This window comes from Ursus americanus, chromosome 25 (genome assembly GCF_024610735.1).
Source record: "Ursus americanus isolate L20-20 chromosome 25, mUrsAme1.1.p, whole genome shotgun sequence".
NCBI lineage: Eukaryota > Metazoa > Chordata > Mammalia > Carnivora > Ursidae > Ursus > Ursus americanus.
In genome coordinates, this window is record NC_142151.1 from 32,538,859 (window position 1) to 32,563,399 (window position 24,541).

The 24,541-nt window shown below is 39.1% G+C and overlaps 1 protein-coding gene across 1 annotated transcript in view; it reads right to left on the minus strand.

Annotated features, from left to right (window-relative positions):
• SLC2A13 (solute carrier family 2 member 13) overlaps positions 1 to 24,541 on the minus strand; it is a 348,011-nt gene that overhangs the window by 63,743 nt on the left and 259,727 nt on the right. The window contains exon 7 of the mRNA XM_045776522.2: positions 4,401 to 4,526. Coding sequence (XP_045632478.1) covers positions 4,401 to 4,526 — 126 coding nt within the window. The remainder of the gene's footprint in view (positions 1 to 4,400; positions 4,527 to 24,541) is intronic.

Here is a 24,541-nt window from a genome sequence, read left to right on the forward strand (position 1 = left end):
GAAAATGTTGTTATTATAGGAAACAAATACTGAATCAGCACATTAAGAAAGTTTGCCTCATTAGCAATACTTTTAAAGAGTCAGGATGTTTGAAGCTCCAGAATAGATTATTTATGGTTTTGTGTGTAGAGAGAGCCAGGAGAAAGGGAGGTGGATGAAGAGGCAGACAAATGAATGGAAGGTATTTTAATGCGCACCTGTTAGGAGCTTATTCTAATCTAGAAAATGTGTTATTGACAAATCTAAGAAAAACAATTAGTACAGGATACTTACCACTAACATTTACACAAGGTATTACATTTAAAAGTGTCTTCGGATACACTCTTACATAATCTTCATAAAAACCATATTGTTCAACACAACAAGTGTATTATTCCCATTGTACAGATGAGAAGTGGGGCTGAGGGAGGCCCAGACTGTCCAGGTGCCATTGACAAACAAGCTAAATGATAAAGGCTGAAATTAGAATCTATTCTGCCTTTTTTTGCCTTCTTTCTAACACAGATTGAAGCAGTCAACCACAGTGGCTAAGTCAGAGGAGGCCTGTCACTCGGGACAGAGAAAAGTGACGAAAACTGTCTTTTTTTGAAGGGGAGTGGTAAAGAATTTGAAATTATTCTAAGAATATTCTACAAACATAAAAGTTCTCTGCATATTTTGTTAGTTCTTCATGTTTTTCCCTAGGTAATCTGTGCCTCACTTTTCTCTAGTAGTGAGTATACTCAAGGAATAATGCTCTAAACATATAAATAAAATGTAAGAATAAGTTAACATAAAAGAAGTAATATACATTTCTATTAAAAAGTTGTACTATCTGTTATTTGCAAACAGTAAGAACAAAACTCCTATTTTGAGGCCGCTGACCTCTAGACCTTCTACTGAGGATGAGAGAAATGCCTAATTTTAGTGTCCCCTTATCACTAGTGTACATTTCTAATATGTTTTTAAGTTAATTCTGTGAAGTACAGGAAAGTACATATACAGATTTCATGACATATTCATAATTCTAAAAAGCAAACTTTCAGTATTTATCTATTGAAAAAAGAATCATAAGGGTTAAAACTGTAAAGCATTACATCCAGAAATATTTAATCAATTAACTCACTAATGAAGCTTGGCTGATGAAAATTATACACTGGGTGTTTTTAAAAGAAGCTCAAGTTTTCATTTTAAGTAATAATTGCATTTCCTTTAGATATTTCTTTGTAATTAGTATATTTAAAATGTAGTCTAGATTTTCAGTCAAATACCATAGAATTTACTTCTACTTCTTTGCAGTAATTCCCTAATAAAATGATTAATGACAACAGCATAATGATTAATAATGATACATTATACTTTATACCTTCTAGGAGATATAAGTAATTAACAGATTTCATTGCCTTCATCAGTTCTGTGAGGTAGACAGAATGAGAGCATTATTTTTCTTTTTATGGGAATTTAGAATACATAAGAGGTTAAGGCCATATCAAATAATATTTACATATTTCCTGTGTCCATGGATATGAATAGTTCATAAATGTGGGGAATATTTATTCTATACAATATTTCATTTATGTGCCTACTACAAACCAATGTAATCTGTCAAAAAGATAAGAGTTTATAGCTTCCCAGACTGGTTACATGCTAATGATTACCAACTTTTATCATTACTTTGCTTAATTTTACTAAATTCCAGGAATGTACTAAAAAAAAAACAATAGTTGCATGAAAGAATTTAAAGAGATATTAATTCATTTTGACTTGAGAATTTTAAGTTTCAGAGTTTGAAAATTACTGGTGTAGTTAAACAATATGCAATGGGAGAAACTGCCTTGGAAATATACAGGAATATCTGTCTCAAGAGCCAACCTTCTAAAGCCTAGGACAGAACTGGGTCTGCATCTGGATTTCCTAAAGTCTAGGCTTGAGTGCTTTCTACTCTAAGTTTGTGAAACACACAGTTGCAATGTTATCAGTGTTGCCTTTATCAGTATATGCTGCAAAGCAATATAGTTGTGAAAATCAGTTTAAAAGACTAGTTTAAAAGAACTGCAGTCATTGACTATAAATGCACTCACTAAGTTTAAAAATAAGACTTACTCTTTTGCTGTGCAAAAGCTTATTATTTTGGTGTAGTCCCAATAGTTTATCTTTGCTTTTGTTTCCCTTGCTTTAGGAGACATATCCATAAATATTGCTAAGGCTGATGTCAGATTATGGCCTATGTTTTCTTCTAGTTATTTTATGGTTTCAGGTCTCACGTTCAGGTCTTTAATCCATTTTGAGTTTATTTTTGTGTGTGGTATATGAAAGTGGTCCCATTTCATTCTTTTGCATGTAGCTGTCCAGTTTTCCCAACACCATTCATTGAAGAGACTCTTTTCCCCATTGTATATTCTTGCCTCCTCTGTCATACATTAATCGACCATAAAAGCAGGGGTTTATTTCTGGACTCTACTCTGTTCCATTGATCTGTATGTCTAGTTCTGTGCCATACTGTTTTGATTACTACAGCTTTCTAATATACCTTGAAATCTGGGATTGTGATGCTTCCAGCTATGTTCCTTTTTCTCAAGATTGCCTGGACTCTTAGAAGTCTTTTGTGATTTTAGGAATTATTTGTTCTAGTTCTGTGAAAAATACAATTGGTATTTTGATAGGGATTGCACTGAATCTGTAGATTGTTTGGATAGTATGGACATTTTAATGAGATTAATTCTTTCAATCCATGAGCATGATATAACCTTCTGTGTGTCTATGTCATCTTTGAGTTCTTTCACCATTGTCTCAGTTTTCAGAGTACGGGTCTTTCATTTCCTTGGTTACATTTATTTTAAGGTTTTTTTATTCTTTTTGATGCAACTGTAAATAGCTTCTCTTTCTGCTACTTGGTTAATAGTGTATAAAAATGCAACAGATTCCAGCATATTGATTATGTATCCTGCAACTTTACTGAATTCATTTATCAGTTTTAAGAGCTTTTTTTGGTGGAGTCTCTAGGGTTTCTATATATATAGTATCACGTCATCTGTAAATAATGGCAGTTTTCTTCCTTACCAATTTGAATGCCTTTTAATTCCTTTTCTTGTCTGCCTGCTGCAATTAGGAGTTCTAGTACTGTGTTGAATAAAAGTAGTGGGAGTGGACATCCTTGCCTTGTTCCTGATCTTAGAGGAAAAGCTTCCAGTTTTCACCATTGAGTATGATATTACCTCTCGGTTTTTCATATGTAGACTTTATTAGTTTGAGGTATGTTCCCTCTAAACCCACTTTTGTTTAAAGTTTTTATCATGAACATATGCATTTTGTCAGATCTTTTTCTGCATCTATGGAAATAACCATATGGTTTTTATCCTTCCTCTTGTTAATGTGACGTATCACAACGAATGGTTTATGAATATTGAGCCACGCTTGCATCCCTGCGATCAAAGCTTTTGCACAGCAAAGGAAAGCATCAACAAAACAAATAGACAACCTAGTGAATGGGGGCAGATATCTGCAAATGATATACCTGATAAAGGGTCCACATCCAAGATATATAAAGAACTTACACAACTCAATACCAAAAACCAATCTGAAGTTGAAAAAAAAAAAATGGGCAGAGCACCTAAGCAGACATTTTTCCAAAGAAGACATCCAGATGGCCAACAGACGCACGAGAAGATGCTCAATATCGATAATCATCAGGCAAATGCAAATCAGAACCATAACGGGATAGCACCTCACACCTGTCAGAGTGGCTAGTATGAGAAAATAAGATATAACAAGTACTGATGAAGACATGGAGAAAAGGGAACCATCGTACACTGTTGGTGGGAATGTAAATTGGTGCAGCACACTATGGGGAAACACAGAGGTTCCTCAAAAAACTAAAAATAGAACTACCATGTGATCCAGTTATTCCTCTATGAGGTAATTACCCAAAGAAAGCAAAAACACCAATTTGAAAAGACAGATACATGTACCCATATGTTTACTGCAGCATTATTTACAATAGTCAAGATACGGAAGCAGCCCAAGTGTCCAACAGATGCCTGGATGAAGATGTGGTGTACGCACAACGGAATACTACTCAACAACATGGGTGGACCTCATGGGTATTATACTAAGTGATATGAGTCAGAGAAACAAATACCACATGATTTCACTTATACGCAGAATCTAAAAACCAATACATGAACAAACTGACAAAAAACCAGATTCTTCAGTACAGAGAATAAACTGGAGGTTGCCTGCGGGGATGTTGGCTGGGGGATGGAGGAAATAGGTAAATGGGATTAAAAGGTATAAACTTCCAGTTACAAAATAAATAAGTCACACAGATGAAATGTATAGCATAGGGAATATGATCAATAACAAAAAAGGTCTCACTCTGAAATTGTATTTTATGCTCTTATGGTATATGAGAGGTGACATACCTGCCCCAGGCTGCCTCATTCGTAGACGCTTTATTAACTGGAACACAGGAGGAGTCAATGACAGTTGATTTGTTCATCCTGTAGCAGAAACCACAGTCTGGATCCAACATACAGTCATTACAGTAACTGTAAAATAAAGAGTTACGTCACGTTAGAGACAACTGGCGTTCTTCTGCATTTTCCACTATACTTTGCAGGGAGCTTGGGGCCATGGTACTCACTTTAGCCATGGCAAAGGGACATGTGCTGGGGCTGCTGGGAGCTGGCAGGTCTCCCCCACCTGTCCCTCCCTTAGCTACAGCAACTGTGGAAGCCGCTTTGAGATGGAGGAGGCTTGGATCTGAGACACTGGGTGTAAAAGATCCCCAGCTGTCCCTCAGCAAATCAACATTTGCTTTTCTAAGCCACTGAAATTTGTTATCAAAGCATGGACTGGCCCAATGTAACCCAGCTGAGTGGTTCCAAATTGTACCAAAGCATTTATTTCTCTTAACTGTCTCCATTATGTACCCTATCTCTTAAAAGTAGGAAATACATTTCCCAATATATATAATGAAATAGAAAATTCAAAGAATGAAAAACATTACATCTGATGAAAAAAGTTAAAAACAAAAATACCACCACCCCAACAATGGTCACTGTTAACGTCTTGGTAGGACATCTGTACTCTTAACAAATCTACACTGAGTATCAACTATGTGCTGTGCTTAATTTAAAATAAGTTGGTAAAGGAAAAAAGGCTAACTTTTCTCTAAGTTAATTACATCTACTGGTTGGATCACAGAGCCATAATCAATTATGTGAGCAATGGCTCACATTAACAGCACTGTCCTAACTGCAGAAAATTGTAAAGAGGCAAAATCCTTTAGAGGGCAGGGTTTTCCAACCTAAGTTTACAAAGCACTGGTAAATGTGTTTTCTTGCTGTCAAACTCATTTGCCAGACAATTCTGGAGAACCTCAAACATGGCAGGCACACTCAGGGCACTGCAGGCACCAAGATGAATAGGACAAAGTCCCTGCTCCTGGGTAGATAAAAGGCAAGGACAGGAACAGATACACAAATAGATAAAGGCAGTGTAACAGAAATCAGGGTGAACTACTCTAAGGACAGAGGCCTGTTCATTTGCCTGTAAGAGGTGGGGATAGTTTGGGAGGAGATACTTGAAGTAGATCATAAAAGAAATTTACCAGGCAAAGAGGTAGAGGGAAGGGCATTTCAGAGGACTGCTTATTTTACAATTAGAGATCAGTCAGCACAGACTTATTATTGACTGTGTACAAGTAATTATGCGATGGGGTGTGGGGGAGAAACAGGGTAAGTACTACTGCCAGTCATCCAAAAAAAGATGCGAATCCTCAAAATCAAAATAAGTCTTTGATTAATTTAGCTGAATGGGAAAACACTGGCATTGTTTAAAAACAAGATTATCATTTCAGTCTCCTTCTGTAAACTTTTCCTTTGCAAACAGCCATCCTTAATTTTAAATGAGACCAGACCCCGGGAGGCATAGCTTGGAGATACTGCGGATTCGGTTCCAGACCAATGCAATGAAGCAAATACCACAATAAATGAATTTTTTGGTTTCCCAGTGCATACAAAAGTCATGTTTACTCTATACTATGGTCTCTTGTGGATGCAACAGCATTATATCTAAAAAAACCAATGTGCATATCTTAACTTAAAAATACTTTATTGCTAAAAAATGCTACCATCACCCGAGCTTCCAGCAAGTCATAATCACTGATCACAGATCACCCTAACAAATAGTAATGAAAAAGTTTGAACTCTTGTGAGATTTACTAAAAGATGACAGATACGAAGTGAGCAAACACTGCTGGAAAAATAGTGCCGAGAGACTCGCTTGATGCGCGGTTGCTGCAAAAATACAATTTGTACAGAACACAAGATTCTGTGAGATGCAGTAAAGCGAAGCACGGGAAAACGAGGTATGTCTGTACTAAAAGCAAAAGAGAGCCTTTGACAGCCGACTGAAAGGTCAACATACTTTAGAGAGGTGATACAGCATTGCAAATATAAAAAGGTCCACACCTGTGCTAAGCAAACTAAACAGAACAGGAGCGTTAGAAGTCCTGTGAGCTTCCGGCTTTCACGACTCCACGGGCTAATCCGGAAAGAAAGGAGCTCCTACCAGGACTTTGTTGGTTTCTTCCCCCCACGTGAGGAGGAATCTAACCCTCATTTTTCCAGTGGCTTCAAAGGATACTTATTTGGGAAAGGCTGACTCATCCAATGCTAGAGAAATGACTCTATATCTTTAAAAATACGTAATTCCTATAACAGGCCAAAAAAAAAAAAAAAAAAAAGTAATGTTGAAGGCTCACAGTTACCGAGAACCTATGACACGTGCGGGTCAGACCTCACGAGGTGGCACTGCTCGGGCTCTGCGTCCTCCGTCATCACGCACTCACCCGACGCTGACAACAACCTCCCGCTCTTCCAGCTGCTGACCCACGATCCCGGCTCTGCCCTGGCGACTGGCTCAGGGCAGGTATTTTCCACTTACCATGCGCCAGGCACTATGCTGGGGGTTGGGCCACAGCAGTAAACGGAACAGATTCCCTGTGCTCGAGGAGCTGTCAGACCTCCTGGCGACTGGGGCTCATGCCTCTACTTGTTCCCTACTCACTGGCTTTTTACTTTCTTTAGTTCCATCCTTCTCTAGCTTACTGATGGTGGCCTAGCATTTCAACATTCTAAATTTCCCTGCCAATTTATCTTTCCATCTCACCCGCCTAGCAAAAATCCTAGCCATGTGTGAGTGTAAACGTTTGCCTTTTCTATGCCTTCCCCACAGACCCAAATGCAGCTGAGGGAATCACACCACAGGCAGACCAGCAGTTCTCTCTAGTACCAGCTACCAGCCTCCAAAGCAGCCTCACGGCCTGACGTGCCTCCTAATTTTCTCTGGTCAACTCCATACAAGGACTTTTCCAACCACATTACACAGGGACTATTCTTCAAATCTCCAATGCTCTGTCCTTCGAGCCACTTCATAGCCAGCTGCACCGCAAGTCCACCTTCACACAGAAAACAGAAGTGGTAAAGATGGTAACTTTATACTCCTATTGCAAACCCAGAAGCAATCATACTTTCCTCTGCTCCAGTTACAAAGAGAAGTTGTTTTTCTTCTCTATCTGGGCTTTCATTCCATTCCATCTCCTTAGCCCATTTCAGACCCTTTTGATTACTGCTCCTTCTTTCTTTTACACATCTCCTGTCTTAAGGTGGAAGGTTAGCTTTTTGATTGGATATCTCTCTTCCTTTTTACTGCAGGAAGTTGAGCTATGAATTTCCCTCTGAACACTGCTGAACGTGCATCCCCTATTTGCTATGTTTGGTCTTCATTTTCATTCATCTCAAGGAATTTTCTAATTTTCCTTGTGACTCCTTTGACCTACTGGATTAAGACATGTGATTTAATTTTCACATATTCATGAATTTCCCCAATTTTTTTCTGTTAGTGATTTCCAGGCTCACTTCACTGTTATGGGAAAACACATACCTAATTAGTATGATTTCAGATCTGTTAAGTTTATTGAGGCTTGTTCTGTGGCCTGGCATGTGATCTATCCTGGACAATGTTCCTTGTGTACTTAAGGAATGTATATTCTGTTGGAAGTGGAGTATTTGTGAAACATCTGCTAGATCTGGATGATTTGTAGTTGATATACTAATTTTGGGGGGGCAGGATGTTTTAGATCCTCTTTTTTTTTATTTAAATTTCAGTTAGTTAACATACTGTGCAATACTGGTTTCAGGAGAATTCAGTAATTCATCACTTACGTACAACACCAAGTGCTCATCACAAGTGCCCTCCTTAATACCCATCACCCACCTCCCTCCATCAACCCTTAGTTTGTTCTCTATTTTTAAGAGTCTCTTATGGTTTGTTCCCCGCCCCCCATATGTTCATCTATTTTCTTTTTTAAAAAATATTTTATTTATTTATTTAGAGACAGCACAAACGTGAGGGGCAGAGGGAGAGAGAAAATCTCAAGCAGACTCCACACTGACCATGGAGCCTGACACACGGCTCGATCCCAGGACCCCTGAGATCATGACCTGAGCCAAAACCAAGAATCAGATGCTAACAGACTGCACCCCATCTATTTTCTTTCTTAAATTGCACATGAGTGGAATATCATATGGTATTTGTCTTTCTCTGACTTATTTCACTTAGCATAATACACTCTAGCTCCATCCACATCATAGTGAATGGTAAGATTTCATTCTTTTTGATAGCTGAGTAATATTTCATTACATATACATATGTGTGTATGTGTATACATGTGTGTATGTATCTATGTATACACACACACACAGATACACACACACATACACCACATCTCCACATCTTTATCCATTCATCAGTCAGTGGACATTTAGGCTCTCTCCAAAGTCTGGCTATTGTTAATAATGTTGCTATGAACATCGGGGTGCATGTGCCCCTTCAGATCAGTATTTTTGTATCCGGTGCAATTGCCAGATTGTAGCATAGCTCTATTTTTAACTTTGTGAGGGACCTCCATACTGTTTTCCACAGTGGCTAGACAAGTTTGCATTCCCACCAGCAGTGTAAGAGGGTTTCCCCTTTCTCCTCGTCCTCACCAACATCTGTTATTTCCTGTGTTGTTAATTTTAGCCACCCTGACAAGCATGAGGTGGTATCTCATCATGGTTTTGATTTGTGTTTCCCTGATGACAAGTGATGTGAGCATCATTTCCTGGGTCTGGTAGCCATCTGGATGTCTTCTTTGGAAAAGTGTCTATTCCTGTGTTTTGCCCATTTCTTAACTGGATTATTTGGTTTTTGGGTGTTGAGTTTGATAAGTTCTTTAGATTTTGGAAACTAAACCTTTATCAGATATGTTGTTTGCAAATATGTTCTTCCATTCCATAGGCTGCCTTCTAGTTTTGTTGTTTTCTTCTCTGTGCAGCTTTTTATCTTGATTTAGTCCTGATATTTCATTTTTGCTTTTGTTTCCCTTGCCTGTGGTAACGTGTCTAGCAAGAAGTTGCTATGGCTGAAGCCAAAGAAGCTATTGCCTGTGTATTCCTCCGGGATTCTGATGGTTTCCTGTCTCACATTTAGGACTTTCACCCATTTTGAATTTATTTTCATGTATGGTGTAAGAAAGTAGTTCAGTTTCATTCTTTTGTGTGTTGTTGTCCAGTTTTCCCAACATGATTTGTTGGAGACACTGTCTTTTTTCCATTGGATATTCTTTCCTGCTTTGTCAAAAATTAGTTGACCATATAGTTGTGGGTCCATTTCTGGGCTTTCTATTCTATTCCACTGATCTGTGTCTGTGTTTGTGCTGCCAATATGATGCTGTCTTGATGACTACAGCTTTGTAATATAGTTTGAAGTCTGGAATAGTGATGCCTCCAGCTTTGCTTTTCCTTTTCAAGACTGCTTTGGATATTTGTGGTCTTTTGTGGTTCCATACAAATTTTAGGATTTTTTTGTTCAACCTATGTGAAAAATGCTGGTGGTATTTTCATAGGGATTGCACTGAATGTGTAGACTGTTTTGAGTAGCAGGATACAAAATCAATGCAGAGAAATCTGTTGCATTTCTATATACCAGTAATGAAGCAGCAGGAAGAGAAATCAAAGAATGTTATGTCTTCTAAAAGGGATACCCTGACTTGCTTTTAAATTTTTATTTTCTAATTCTAGAAAGTTTCAGAAGAGGCAATATTTATGATTATGGTTTCCATGAATGGAAAGATATTTATGAGGTGCTCACTCTTAAGAATTTGCCATTATATTTAAAAATAGTACAATGCTAATCAAAGAAAGTATGCCTCAGTGTCATGCTCTTACAGTTGTCACTGTGATCCAAATTGTGACATTAATGAGGAACTCCCTACCCACCCTATGCCTTGAAATATCAGCAAGCTCTCAATAAAAAAAGTGGTAATGGTAGGAGCACTACGCAGATATCAGCAGCCCCTATCAGGTAAGTGTACCTAGTGAAATGCATAACAGGAATGTGTGTTACAGAGCTTTTTAGGGACACATCAGTGTTTATACAAATACAATCACAAGGACATAAAATAGGCTCTTTTAATATAAAAGAGTTTTCAAATGGTGGTAATAAATAAAATAACATGTAAAACTGTGTACTTACTCTCAATTTATTGACTGAAAAAGTTGCATATAAATGTGTGTTTGTGTGTATGATACATACATTTCCTTACCTAAATACACACATGTACATATGCAAACATATGCACATACATGCCATTTTATAATTGCAAAGCTGAAGTTGAGATTTGTGTTTTTAACTATGTTAACCAAAGGTCCATGTAGCATAATAGGAAAATACTTAGCCCTACTGGAAGAGACAGGCTTGGCAGACTGAGCTCTCTTCTTTTTACCTCCCCTTTAGAGAGTTTGTTGTGAACTTTTCTGAGATAAAATGGGAGAACCAGTCCAAGAATGCATAAAAGATTAGACAGTTACAAGAAATTAGAGCCTACAGTACCCGTAAATGTTAAAAAGGAATGGAAGGAAAGAAACCTACTCTGAGAAACAGGTTAAGTTTACCCCCTTTACGAGCAGACCGAAGAGCAAGAGCTTGTAATTGCTTTTAATCCGCAGGCTTTACTGCTGTGAATCTTCTGCATCTGACTCGGGAATCTTAGCTTCACTTTCTAAGGGGAAGAGATGAGAAATAGGACTATGTTCCAGATATTTGGAAAAAAGACCATTTGTATATAGATTCGATCAGAGAGCCATGAATTATAAGGACTAACTCACAGCTTGATTCAAGCCTCAACCCTGTGATCTCCTGGACCAACACATGGGGGACACGGTGTAACTTGTGTGACGACACCGCAGAGAAAACCAGCAAACCTGCTGTCAACGTAAGCGACACTTACTCTTCACTTTACTTACTCAGCAGGTATTTCTTGAACACCTGTCTGTCAGGTAACATGGAAACCACTAGGAATAAAAGATGTCCAAGACAAAAATTTCTCCCTTCAGAAGGTCACCGTGCAGTGAGAGAAGGCAAACATACCCTGAACCCTTAGAGATATAATGCGATGGGCAGTAATAACGGTAGACTTTTGTGAGCCTCTGACAGCATAGTGATAGACCTAACTTTGCTAGGGTCAAGAACTTTCACAGAGGAGGTGACGCCAAATGTGCGTCTTGAAGCAAATGTGCAGGAAAATAAAGGTGGAAAGTAATAGTCCAGACAGAGAAAACGATATGGGAAAAGGACATAAGAGTATGTCCTCCTCTGACTCCTGCTGGTCATAGGGACGGGCTGGAGCCCATGGCACCTGGGGAGAAATAGCAAGAAAAGACTGCCATGATAAGAGAGGGGGCTTGTCCCATAGCAAGGATTTTTATCTTCATCATACAGTGGGATGCTGCTACAGAGTTTAAAGAGGGGAGAGATCTGATCAGGTGAGATTTAAGGCAGTAGAGAAGATGGAGTGGAACTTGTCTGGGGGCAGGAGGACATGTTAGAAGATGGTTGGAAGAGTTAAGATGAGAAGTAGTAAGGATGGAGAGCGGAGGAACTACATGCACTTTGGGGACAGACTTGGGGGACTTGGGGCTATTTAAATGTGGGTGTTCTGGATCACACTCAGGTTTTTAAATTGTGAGACACAAAAGAACAGTCAGTTTCACAGGAAACCCAAAGATCGAGTTCTAGGGGTGTTGAGTTTGAGGTACTTATGAAATATCCAGAGAGCTAGGCGGTTGGAAATATGGGCCTGGCACTTAGGGAAGGGAAATAAACTGGAGAAAAAGGTCATGGAGTCTCAGCGTGTCAGTGATAGTAAAGTCACACAAGGGTGATGCTTCCCAGCACAAGTGTACAGAGGGAAGGGACACTGCAAAGAGCAAAAGCAAAGCAGAAAGGACCAAGAGGGGACAGAAAACACTAAGAAGCAGCAGTCTGAGGAAAGGAGGAAACATAAAGGGAGTAGTGTTAAGGGGTAAGGAAAAGCTAGGAACAAGGGAACCACTGTAGGAAAATTTATCACAGAATAATAAATTGAGAGTAGAAAAGTGCCCAGAGTTAACAACGCAAAGACCCTGGCAATCTCAGAGCAGCTTTCATGGAGGGGTGAGCCACGACTCGCTTCACGAAGTCAGTGCCAGTAGCTCTCCAGATTTTAAAATAATTTCCAAGCAATTACTTAAGTTCCCCAGATTTTTTTTTTTTTTTTTTTTTTTTTTTAATTCTCACAAGTTCCCTACTTAACAGTCCAAATAAGGGAGAGGGGTCACCTGACATCCACACGCTGGCCAAGAAAGGAGGCAGGTTCTGTTCGAAGTACTCACAGAGAGCCCCAGTCCTGCAGCGGGCTACAAGCAAGGTGGGCTGTCAGGCCCTCAAAAAACCCCCTCCATCCCCCCCACCCCCCAAGGGTGGTTTCCGGTTAGATTTGGCTCCAAGTCACCTGCCGAGAGCAGCAGGGCAGTTAGGAGCGAGGAGGGGGTGGTAGGGAAAGAGCAGCTGTCATGGGCCACGGAGTGCCATTATCGCACAAAGTCAGGTGTGAAATCCATGCACGAGGAACGAGCGAGTGAACACAGTTCCTCACAGGGAATGGACATGGGCCTGAGCCAGGGGCTGGCTCTCACGGCTGCACTCGCCACCGCGGACTGCACGCTCGGCCCGCCAGACAGGCATTTTCAGCCCCTGACGCTCCAGCTCACTGGGTTGAATGACATATACTTAAAAACAAATGGACCGTTTTCTGGAGGGCTGACTTCACACTCGACTTCACAGAGTAGAAACTAAAAATGTTCTAAATGAACCCAAATCAATTTTTTAAAGATGTGCCGAGGAGAGAGAAGAGGGCACGTCCGGTTAAGCCCCTGGTGCCCGTGTGAAACACGTCAACAACTGATGAAATGAAAACGGGCCGTCCTTTCTCGCCCTCAGACACTAAGCTGCCTCTTATTCGGCTCTTTTTTACTTTAATTGGAAGCATTTTAAAGTTTCAGGACTAGTTTTCTAAATACGTGAACACTTATTTCTCTCCCTTTCTAAAAAGGTCAGAGATTGAAAACTTACATCTTCCTTCCCTTCAACTAGTAAGAAATGAACTATGTGGTTCTAATTGCAATTATTATCTAGATTTTATGTTTCCCCATCTGTTTAGAGTGTCTAGTGCGCTCTGCGTTCAGTTCCCTAGCAATTTCTAAAACAGCAGCATCGCTGGCCCTTATAGAACCTCCCCCAGTGAAAGTATCCACAATCGAGAACAATAGCATGAATTCTGGGCACACTTATCTACCACAAATTCTCTCTAAATATCATAATATCCTGTTACTACGAAATTTCACAGGATGTGATTTAAAAGAGGGCCCTCTCTTAATGTGGCTTTCTTCTTCAGGCTTCAAGGAAATTAGCCCTTCTATCTGGTGTTTCCGGAAGTGAGTTATCACAATTACTAACCAGTTTCGTTTGGGTTGTGGACTGAATGTTTGCCAATTGTCTGCTTTAGTCTCTAGCAGTTTAAAAACCAAGCTCAGGTTAAGGAACCTTCTGGCAATTAGATTGACCTTCTTTCTATTTCATTCTAAAAATGACTCTGATTTTACTTCAACCCTCCCCCCCAAAATTATTCTCCATAAATGGGCAGAACAGGCTAATGAACTGCAGTAATGCTCTGATTTATAGAGCTGTCATGCTTTGATTCATTCGATAAACATATTTTAAGGAACCAGTCTACAATGGGGTTGCAGATAATAGTTGATAAACATGGTCTTTTCCCTTGGGATACAGACCTCACAGTTGATTCTGCAAACCAGTCAGTAAAGGACGTTGGAATCGCTCATGGAGGTACGTACAAAGCAAAGAGGAGGGCCGTCTCTACCAACGGTACTACATACTGATTTGACTGAAATTTAAAATATTTCGTATCAATAGGGAGGTATACTCATTTTAATTCATTCAGCAATTCCTTTTATAAAACACAGTCCTTTTGTAAATAACTTAATTCATTTCTTTTATAGATTTAGTTTCTTAAAGTACAGCACACTTATAATTTCTGCCCTTGAAATGAGCATGCAAGAGTAAATATTTGTGAGATGTCACAGCACTGTAGTATGTTTTACATCGTTAAAGTTTGTGAGAATTAAAAGTTAGCATATATGTATTTTTTTTTCTTTGAAGAATGTAGAGTCTTGCAACTGGGTAGTTTCTTAGAGATCATGTGCTCTTGAAATGGAAAACCTGAAGTCTAGAATTTAGAACTCACCCCAGGTCACGGTGTGAAAGAGGATAAATGGGGCCTAATTTGCCAGTTTGTTTTCACAAAAAAATGTTTTGATCTATGCTTAGAATATTCTTAGGAGCATTGACCTAGTGCCACTATATTTAAGTTCTCAGCCTTTATATGTATAAAACGTGACATAAATTCATCAGGTCATGTTCAAGAAAGCCTTAAAGAGTAAATCATGAATAACAAATAGCCATTTCTAGATGTTATTCATTTTTCATGCCATTTGTTAGAGCCACAGTTATGATACATGCTCTCTGTAAAAGGTCAATTAGCAGATTCCCCAGGATATTTAAAGTTTTGTGTTACCTTCTAAATGTCAAGTTGAAGTTAGAAATATTGTTACATTTGGGAGAATTTGCCACAAAATAGTCTATATGATGAAAAGAATTTCAGGTCAAGAATGTGCTAGGAAATTTTATCTTGCTTTTGGAAGCCTGAGTGACTCTAAGTCCAAATGACTCTCTGTGGTGGCAAGGAAATGGAATAGTGCTTCATACTTGGCCTCTTTTTACTGAGTGACCCACGTGAACCGGTACGGAGTGGTAGAGAGGACAGCTTCTCAAGTTTCTTCAAGAAGGGAAAGGCTTGAGCCTACACATTCTCTGTGGCATATTCTAGGAGAGGTTGCAAAGCAGAAAGAAAAGAAAATAACCAATGGGACAAGGTGTTGGTGCAGGTGAAGACCAGAGGGTCAAGATTAAAAGCCCTGGTGGAGGGATGACCTTCTGCAGAGCCTGGAAGAAAAGAGGTGAAGACAGATCTGGCTACTGAGATCTTTGTTCATGTCTGAGTTTAAAGCTGAGAACATTCCTACCTAGTCTCTTCAGTTTTCGCCGCAAGCAAGACAATGCTATCTTCTAAGAGATGTGAGGGGAATAGGATTGGGTTAGAGGAGAGTTGTGGGTGTTTGGGACATCAGTTGTGGGCTGAGGAAAGGCACTGACCAGGGACAGGTAAAAGTTCCCAGACTAGCAGTGAGGATCCAGCTGTGGCTGAATACTGTGAATGTGTACATAATTTATCAGTGTGCCTGGTTGTGTTAACTCTCCACCAGTACAGAGCAACCTAGATGCAGAAAGAAAAGAAGAAGGATAGTTGGAAAGTGTCAAGCATAAAAGTTTATAGGTGACATATAGAAGTACCAAAATACAAAGATTTGGAGGGCCTGGTGAGAATGGTTAAGGAGATTTGACCATGAAAGTCTGACAGAAAAGGATGAAAAGCCATGGAGTGACTGAAAGATCAGGAAAAAAGGATGTGAAAGGTCTCTGAGGTAGAAAAGCAGTTGTCCTAGGATAAGGAAGTGAGACCTTGAAGGGAAAGAGTGAGAAATATGCACATGGGATCAGAGTATGTGTTGTTGATTAAGGATCAGCAAACTTCCTGTAAAGGATTAGATAGTAAATATTTGTGGCTTTGCAGGCCATACGGTTCCTGTTAAAACCTCTTGGCTCTGCCGTTGAAGCTGGAGAGCCATCATAAACAGTAAGTAAACAAATGGGCATGTTTGTGTTCCAGTAAAACTTTATTTGCAAAAACAGATGGTGGTCTGATTTGTCTCAGGGGCTGTAGTTTCCTGACCCCTGTTCTAGATTATGACAATTTCCAGGATGTGACAAAGTTAAGCGGAAGTGCATAGACTATTAGAAAACAGGGGGCTAAGATGCTTTAAGATTAGTGTATCAAGATCCACAACTATATGGTCAACTAATCTTCGACAAAGCAGGAAAGAATATCCAATGGAAAAAAAGACAGTGTCTCCAACAAATGCTGTTGGGAAAACTGGACAGCAACACGCAAAAGAATGAAACCGAACTACTTTCTTATACCATACACAAAAATAAATCCAAAATGGATGAAAGTCCTAAACGTGAGACAGGAAACCATCAAATACAGAAGAGAACACAGAGAGCAAACTTTTCAACATCAGCCCTAGCAACTTCTTACTACCTACGTTTCCAGAGGCAAGGGAAACAAAAGTAAAAATGAACTATTGGGGCTTCATTAAGATAAAAAATCTTCTGCGGAGCAAAGGAAACGATCAACAAAACTAAAAGGCAGCCATTGGAATGGGAGAAGGTATTTGCTAATGATATATCTGATAAAGGGTTAGTTTCCAAAATCAATAAAGAATTTATCAAACTCAACACCCAAAAAACAAAAAACCCAGTTAAGAAATGGGCAAAACACAGGAATAGACACTTTTCCAAAGACATCCAGATGGCTAACAGACCCAGGAAATGATGCTCAATGTCACTCATCAGCATGGAAATGCAAATCAAAACCATGATGAGATACCACCTCACACCTGTCAGAATGGTTAAAATTAACAACACAGGAAACAACAGGTGTTGGTGAGGATGAAGAGAAAGGGGAACCCTCTTACACTGCTGGTGGGAATGCAAACTTGTCCAGCCACAGTGGAAAACAGTATGGAGGTCCCTCACAAAGTTAAAAATAGAGCTATCCTACAATCCAGCAATTGCACCGGATACAAAAATACTGAAGGGACACATGCACCCCGATGTTTATAGCAGCATGATCAACAACAGTCAAACTATGGAGAGAGCCTAAATGTCCGTCAACTGATGAATGGATAAAGAAGATGTGGTATAGATATGTAATGGAATATTACTCAGCCATCAAAAAGAATTAATCTTGCCATCTATAACAATATGGACGGAGCTAGAGTATATTATATTAAGTGAAATAAGTCAGAGAAAGACAAATACCATATGATTCCCTCATATGTGGAATTTAAGAAACAAAGCAAATGAGCAAAGGAAAAAAAGACAGAGAAAGAAAGAAATCAAGGAACAGACTCCTAACTACAGAGAACTCATGGCTACCAGAGGGGAAGTGGGGGGCCGGGGAGAAGGGTGAAAAGGATGATGGGGATTAAGAGTACACTTATCATGATGAGCACCGAATAATGTAAAGAACTGTTGAATCACTACATTGTACACCAGAAAACTAATATAACATTGTATATTAACAAACTGGAATTAAAAAATAAACTTAATTTAAAAAACAAAAGAATGTGTATTCTGCAGATTTTAGATGAAATGTTCTGTATCTAGTAAGTCATTCTGGTTTAAAGTGGTGTTTAAAGCCAGTGTTTCCTTATTGATTTTCTGTCCGGATAATCTATCCGTTGATGTAAGTGGGGTATTAAAGTCCCCTACCATTGTTGTATTATTATCAATTTCTCCCTTTATGTCTGCTATTTTTTTGTGTTGCACATTTAGGTGCTCCTATGTTGGGTGCATAAATATTGACAAATGTTGTATCTTCTCAGATTAATCCCTTCATCACTATGTACTGCCCTTCTTTGTTTTTGTTACAGTCCTTGTGTTAAAGTCTATTTTGTTGGGACGCCTTGGTGGCTCAGTGGGTTGAGCACCTGCCTTTGGCTTGGGTCATGGTCCCAGGGTCCTGGGATCAAGCCCTGTGTCTGGCTCCCTGCTTGGCGGGGAGCCTGCTTCTCCTTCTTCCACTCTCCCTGTCAGATGAATAAATAAAACTTAAAAAAAAATTTTTTGTCTAATATGAGTATTGTTACTTCAGCTTTCATTTCCATATGCATGGGATACTTTTTTTCAGCCCTTCACCTTCAGTCTGTGTCTCTGGATCTGAAGTGAGTCACTTATAGACAACATATAAATGGATATTGTTTTGGGGGTTATCTGGGTTTTGTTTGTTTTTTAAATCCATTCAGCCACCCTATGTCTTTGGATTGGAGCATTTAATCCAATTTAAAGTAAAAGTTGATAGGTATGTACTTATTGCCATTTTGCTGTTTTCTGGTTGTTTTTGTAGTTCTTCTTTGTTCCTTTCTTCTTCTCGCACTCTCTGCCCCTGTGGTTTGATTTTTCCTTTATTGTTATCTTTGGACTCCTTTCTTTTCATTTTTTTGTGTATCTATTGTAGGTTTTGCTTTGTTGTTACCATGCGATTCATATACACCAACATATATATGTACATATGCCAGTCTGTTTTAAGCTTATAGTTGTGCAACTTCAAATGCATTCTAAAAGCACTACAGTACAGGGCACCTGGCTGGCTCAGCAGGTAGAGCATCTAACTCTCGATCTCAGGGTTGTGAGTTCAAGCCCCACACTGGGCATGGAGCCTACTTAAAATAAATTAATTAATTAATTAAAGTACTACACTTCTACTCTCCCTCACATTTTATGCTTTTTATATCATATTATAGATCTTTTTGTGTATCAATTATTTATTGCAGTTATAGCTGATTTTTACTATTTTTGTCTTTTAACCTTAATTCTAGATTTTTAAGTGGCTAATCCTCTGCTTTTAGTATATAGATTAGCCTTTACCAGTGAGATTTCTTTCTTTCATATATTTTCTTATTTTTAGTTATGGCCTTTTCTCTTCCACCTAAAGAAAACCCTTTAACATTTCTTATAAGGCTGATTTAGTGGTGATAAACTCCTTTAGGTTTTGCTTGTCTAAAAAACTCTACCTTCAATTCTGAATGATAACCTTACTGGTAGAATATTCTTGGTTATGAGTTTTTTTCTTTCAGTACTTCAAATATATCCTACTACTTCCTCTGGCCTACCAAGTTCTTGCTGAAAACTCAGCTGATAGCTTATGGCATTTTCCCTGTATGTGACTATTTGTTCTTCTTCTGCAGCCATTAAGATTCTCTTTCGCCATTTTAATTATAATAAGTTTTGGTATGGATTTCTTTGGGTTCACCTTGTTTGGGACTCCCTGGGCTTCCTGAACCTTGATGCCTGTTTCCTTCCCAGGTTAGGGAAGTTTTCAGCCATTATTTCTTCACATAAATTTTCTGCCCCTTCTCTTCTCCTTCTGGGACCCCTATAACATGAATGTTAGTAGGCCTGATGCTGTCCCAAAAGTCCTTTAACCTATCTTACTTTTTAAAAGTTTTTCTTTGTGCTATTTGAATAGGTGATTACCATTATTCTGTCTTCCAGATCCCTGATCCGTTCTTCTATATCATCTAATCTGCTGTTGAGTCCCTCTAGCAGAGTTTTTCATTTCAGTTATTATATTCTTTAGCTTTGGTTGGTTCTTATATTTTCTAATCCTTTATTGAAGTTCTCACTGTCCTTTTCCAAAGTTTGGTGAGCATCTTCGTGACCATTACCTTGAATTCTTTGTCAGGTAAATTACTTATTTCCATCTCATTAGGATTTTTCCCCTCTCCTGGGGTTTTACCTTGCTCTTTTGTTTGGAACACATTCCTCTGTCTCCTCATTTTTTGTGACTTTCCGTGTTTCTATGAGGCACAACACCTACCTCTCCCAGTCCTGAAAAATGCCTGGTGTAGTAGTGTCCTCTGTATAGACTGTGTGTAGTCTGGCAGGCCGGCTGGAGCTCAAATGAGCAAGAGCTGGGGATCCTGAGGTATGCCATGCTGGGACTGCCGTGATGGGACAAGGGGAATTGGAGGGGGGGTAGGGATCCTGGGATGCACTTTGCCAGAGCTGTCTTGGTGGGACAGCTGGGACTGGCATAGGTACAAACCAAGCGTGGGTCCTAAAGTGTGCCACCCAGGGCCACCTTGGTGGGATGAGTGGATCAAGCGCAGGCCAGGGGGCATGCCCAAGTATACCACACAGGGACTGCCTTGGTGGGATGATGAGCTGGTGTGGGCTAGGGTGTGATGAGGAAGACCTAGCAGGTCAGCTAGAGGGCCTGGACCCTTCTGCAAGCTCTTCAGATAGAAGGGAAATATAATAAACAGCTCTCACCAGCACCTCCAAACCAGGAGAGAGTTCCAGCACTTCCCTACCCATTTGATGAATGCTCTATGGTTAGTACATGGTTTTTCTTCACTTACAGTTTCGTTGCCTTTTAAACCACATTTTTTTTTTCTGTGCTCCCAGGCCCGTAAGTCTGCACATGGGCCACTCAGTGACATTCCTCCCTGTTACAGTTTGTAGTGTTGGCGTAGAGTTCCTGTCATTACTGTGTCTCCACGACTCCTACATTTCTTTATATGGTCCCTTTATCATTTGTTGTGCAGAAGCTGTTCAATCAGCCCTGAGTTCTTCAGAAGGAATCGCTCTACATAAAGGTGTAGATTTGGTGTGTCCATGGGGGGAGGTGAGTTCAAGGTCTTGCTATGCTACCATCTTGGATGGTCTTCCAACAATGCTGGTTTTTCATATGCACTTACATGAATTCATGACTTCTAAAATCCAAAAAGAAAAATTAAACATACCTGATAGTTACAAATGATTTCTAGATTATATGTTTAGAAAAGGGAATCAATTTTTATTCTGAACTAAGTAACTTTTATTAAGTATCACAAAATGAAATTACAGTATATAGTATCTGCATTCTTTGTGAATGCATGATCACACTGACTTTAATATATTTTCTTTTTATGAACACACAAAAAAAAGTTGTTTTATAGTGAGCACTTTTTTTTTTTAAACCTATCTGTGGAAACACATCTTAAAACTGCATCTCTTTTGGGGACACATTTTTGTTCATTTGTTTGCTTTGATAATTGATGGTTCTGTGTTTAAGTACTGCCCGAGTATCTTTCTTTATGCACCAAGAAAGAAACGTGGTAACCAAGTCTGTTTTATATTTTTCATCAACTACTACACCACCTGGCACTATGCTTATCATACCGTTAAGTGCTTCATACAGAGACAACAAAATCAAAAGGATAAATGTATTTTGGCTTATATGGACTTGCTTATCAGTTCTTCCATGGTTACTTGGGAGCACTTTTCTTATTTTATAGGAAATGATATATTTGAATGTCAAGGACAAGGTGAGTTTTGCTTGCATAGTGAGAGAAACAATCAGCTCCTGGAGCCCCAGAATGATGTTTGATTTGAAAGCTGTGCTGTGTGACAGAGATGAACTGAGATAGCACGGAAGCCATCTCCCTGGATATCATCATGTCTTCTGATGTCTGCAACTCCATTTAGGGTGGAGCCTGTCATGCTGACAGAATTTCACAAAATTATAAAGAATTGAAGGTTGATGAAACCCATAGTTATCAGGAAAGTGATGCTGGGGGTAAGGGGTAAAAATAATAATATCAGCACACAATGATTCTTCACTTTAAGAAACATATTTGGGGGGCGCCTGGGTGGCACAGCGGTTAAGCGTCTGCCTTCGGCTCAGGGCGTGATCCCGGAGTTCTGGGATCGAGCCCCACATCAGGCTCTTCTACTATGAACCTGCTTCTTCCTCTCCCACTCCCCCTGCTTGTGTTCCCTCTCTCGCTGGCTGTCTCTATCTCTGTCGAATAAATAAATAAAATCTTTAAAAAAAAAAAAAAGAAACATATTCGGGTTCTCTTGTGTAATTCATCTCCGTAACTAGATGAAGAAGCAAGGAAGAGAACAGCATTCGTGGTCTTCATTTTCTCATCTGAGCGTACAGATGGTCTAATTTACCTAAAGGATCTTTGTAAGTGCATCTCATCTATATTTGCTTCTAAGTTACTTTTTCCATATTTACCTATTTGTATAACAGAAGCTTAAAAACAACAAGACACTCAAACAAAATAAAAACTGTAATTTATCTTGGATCAGATACTCACATTTAAAACTTTGCAGTTCAGATCATTCTGCTGCTCTAAGGGAACCCAAGGGGGTGAATTCTTTAAAATATTTTAGAATGATTTTACTTTATCTTAAGCACTTGCTTGTATACCAAAGATGTTCTATGATGATCCTTAAAATAGCAGAAAAAGAATTTTCTGAGCTGAATATAGGTAAATGAAATAAATGAGCAAAATTAAAAAAAAACAAAAAAACAAAAAATCAACTTCCCTAAGTCCCAACTAGACTACAGCTCACAAAAAAAGATTTCTCAGAAGTATCTCAATTTCAGTGTATGAGTAAAAACACAGCAATTTTTAGACCTACTACTGGCCTTTGATCATAAGGAATTACTATTCACTTTCCAAAGGTATGTGACATCCTCCAGGCAGGAGCATTCCACTGCTTAATTGGTAAATTTCAGAATGAAGAGTGTAATGGTTAAGAGCTGTGTTCTTAAAGCCCAGTTCTAGTGTCTGCTAAGCCATATGATCTTCTAACATTCACTTAATTTCTTCAAGCCTCAGTGTCATTGGTAAAATGGGGAAAATAATAGCATCTGCCTCTGTTTTGCTAAAGGATAGAAAAGAGATTCCATGTAAAGCTCTTAGCACAGTGGTCAGCATGATGATGACCACATATAAATAGTGGCTGCCATGACTATTGCTTTTGGATAAATGAGCAAAATACTTACTCTAATCACTCATTTTGAACAAACATGACCAAGGGCAGCTATTTCACTGGCTTATGAGGCCAAAGAAATAAAACAAATGAGAGATTTTAACGATTCTTTCTCTCTTGCAAAGCTGGAGGTAAATTATTGAAGAGGGCCATATTTCTTGACAGCTGAAAAATTGACCTTAAGATTTCTAATCAGTATAAAGAGAACTAAACCACGAAAATGGAGAGAGTCCTATTTGGTAAATTAATCCATCCTATCTGCTGTCAAACAGAACCACTCATAAATATGATGTCTCTCTCTATTGCTATATCAAAAACTGCTAGTAGTCTATCCTTATATCCATTCTTTGTTTCCTCCTTTGTAAAAGAATCTGATTCTTAACCGGAACACTGTGGTCCCCCTTCCTCTTCCAACTGCTGAATAAAAGAATACATTTCCCAGTCTCCATTACTAATAGAAATGGGACTAATTCTGGCCTGTGAGAGATACTGTGTGGGATTTTCAGGAAGACTTCAAAGGGAGCTGATTCAGCTGGGAAGTATTATTCCTTCTACATTTTCTCCTTTTGGCCTGTTTCAGACACGATGGTGGAGCTCCTGCAGCCATCTTGGACCATTCTTTAGAACCTGTGAGGAATACTTGTGTGGGTAAAGTGAAAAGACAGGAGCCTGGATCCCTGATGATACTAGGTCTAGTATATTTTCTCCAAACTCCCTACCTTTGAATTTATTTTACACAATTTATTTTACACTCCTTTCTTGTTTAAGCCTATTATTTTGGGTTCTTCTGTTATATATAGCCAAAAACAATTCCTAATGTTACAAGAGTATTTTTTCAGTGCTTAAATGTAAATTTTTACTCACTTCTAAATATACTCTGAAATATCAGCTTCTGCTCAAGTACCAACATCTCTCTAAAAACATGATACCCAAATATGGGTTCAAAGTGTAAATAGAAACCAAGGTAAGATATTGTCAACTCCCAACAAAGGGCTTTGTTTCCTTAAGAGTTGGCATAATAACTGGTAAATGGCTGGTATTCAGCAACACAGGCCAAATGAAAACAAAATATGGGAAAGTGTGTGTGTGCATATGACTGTAAACTGGTAACGCTGATTTTTCCCCACCATCTCAATTAATGTCTAATGGTGAGTAGGGCATTTAGTAAGCAAGCTGGTTCTTTCCAGCTGCTTGACCACTACGAAAGGTGACCTAAAAAGTCTCAGAGTTGATGCCTCACTCCATTAATCTCACCTACCTACGAATGGCTGAACCCCCTCCACGGCTGGGCACTCCTCTTACGTGTGAGGCTTGAGCTTGGTAATGACGATGATGGTGAACGCTCCAGCTTGTCAAGGTTATTTTTCTTTGTGATACTGTTTTTTGAGGTGCTCATGACTATCTGTCTTACCTCAGCACTTCTCTGATTGAGGTGGTAAATTGTTCCTTTGTGACTCTTCCTTACAGGGTAAAGGAGCAGTTAAGCTTCTTTTTTTAGTGCTACAATTTCTGTTGCTCCAATTTCTCTCTGACAGGATAATTACTAAGTTTGTCTCTCTTGGAGTCTCAGAGATTCATGTTTATCTGAGTTTCATTTATGGGTAAA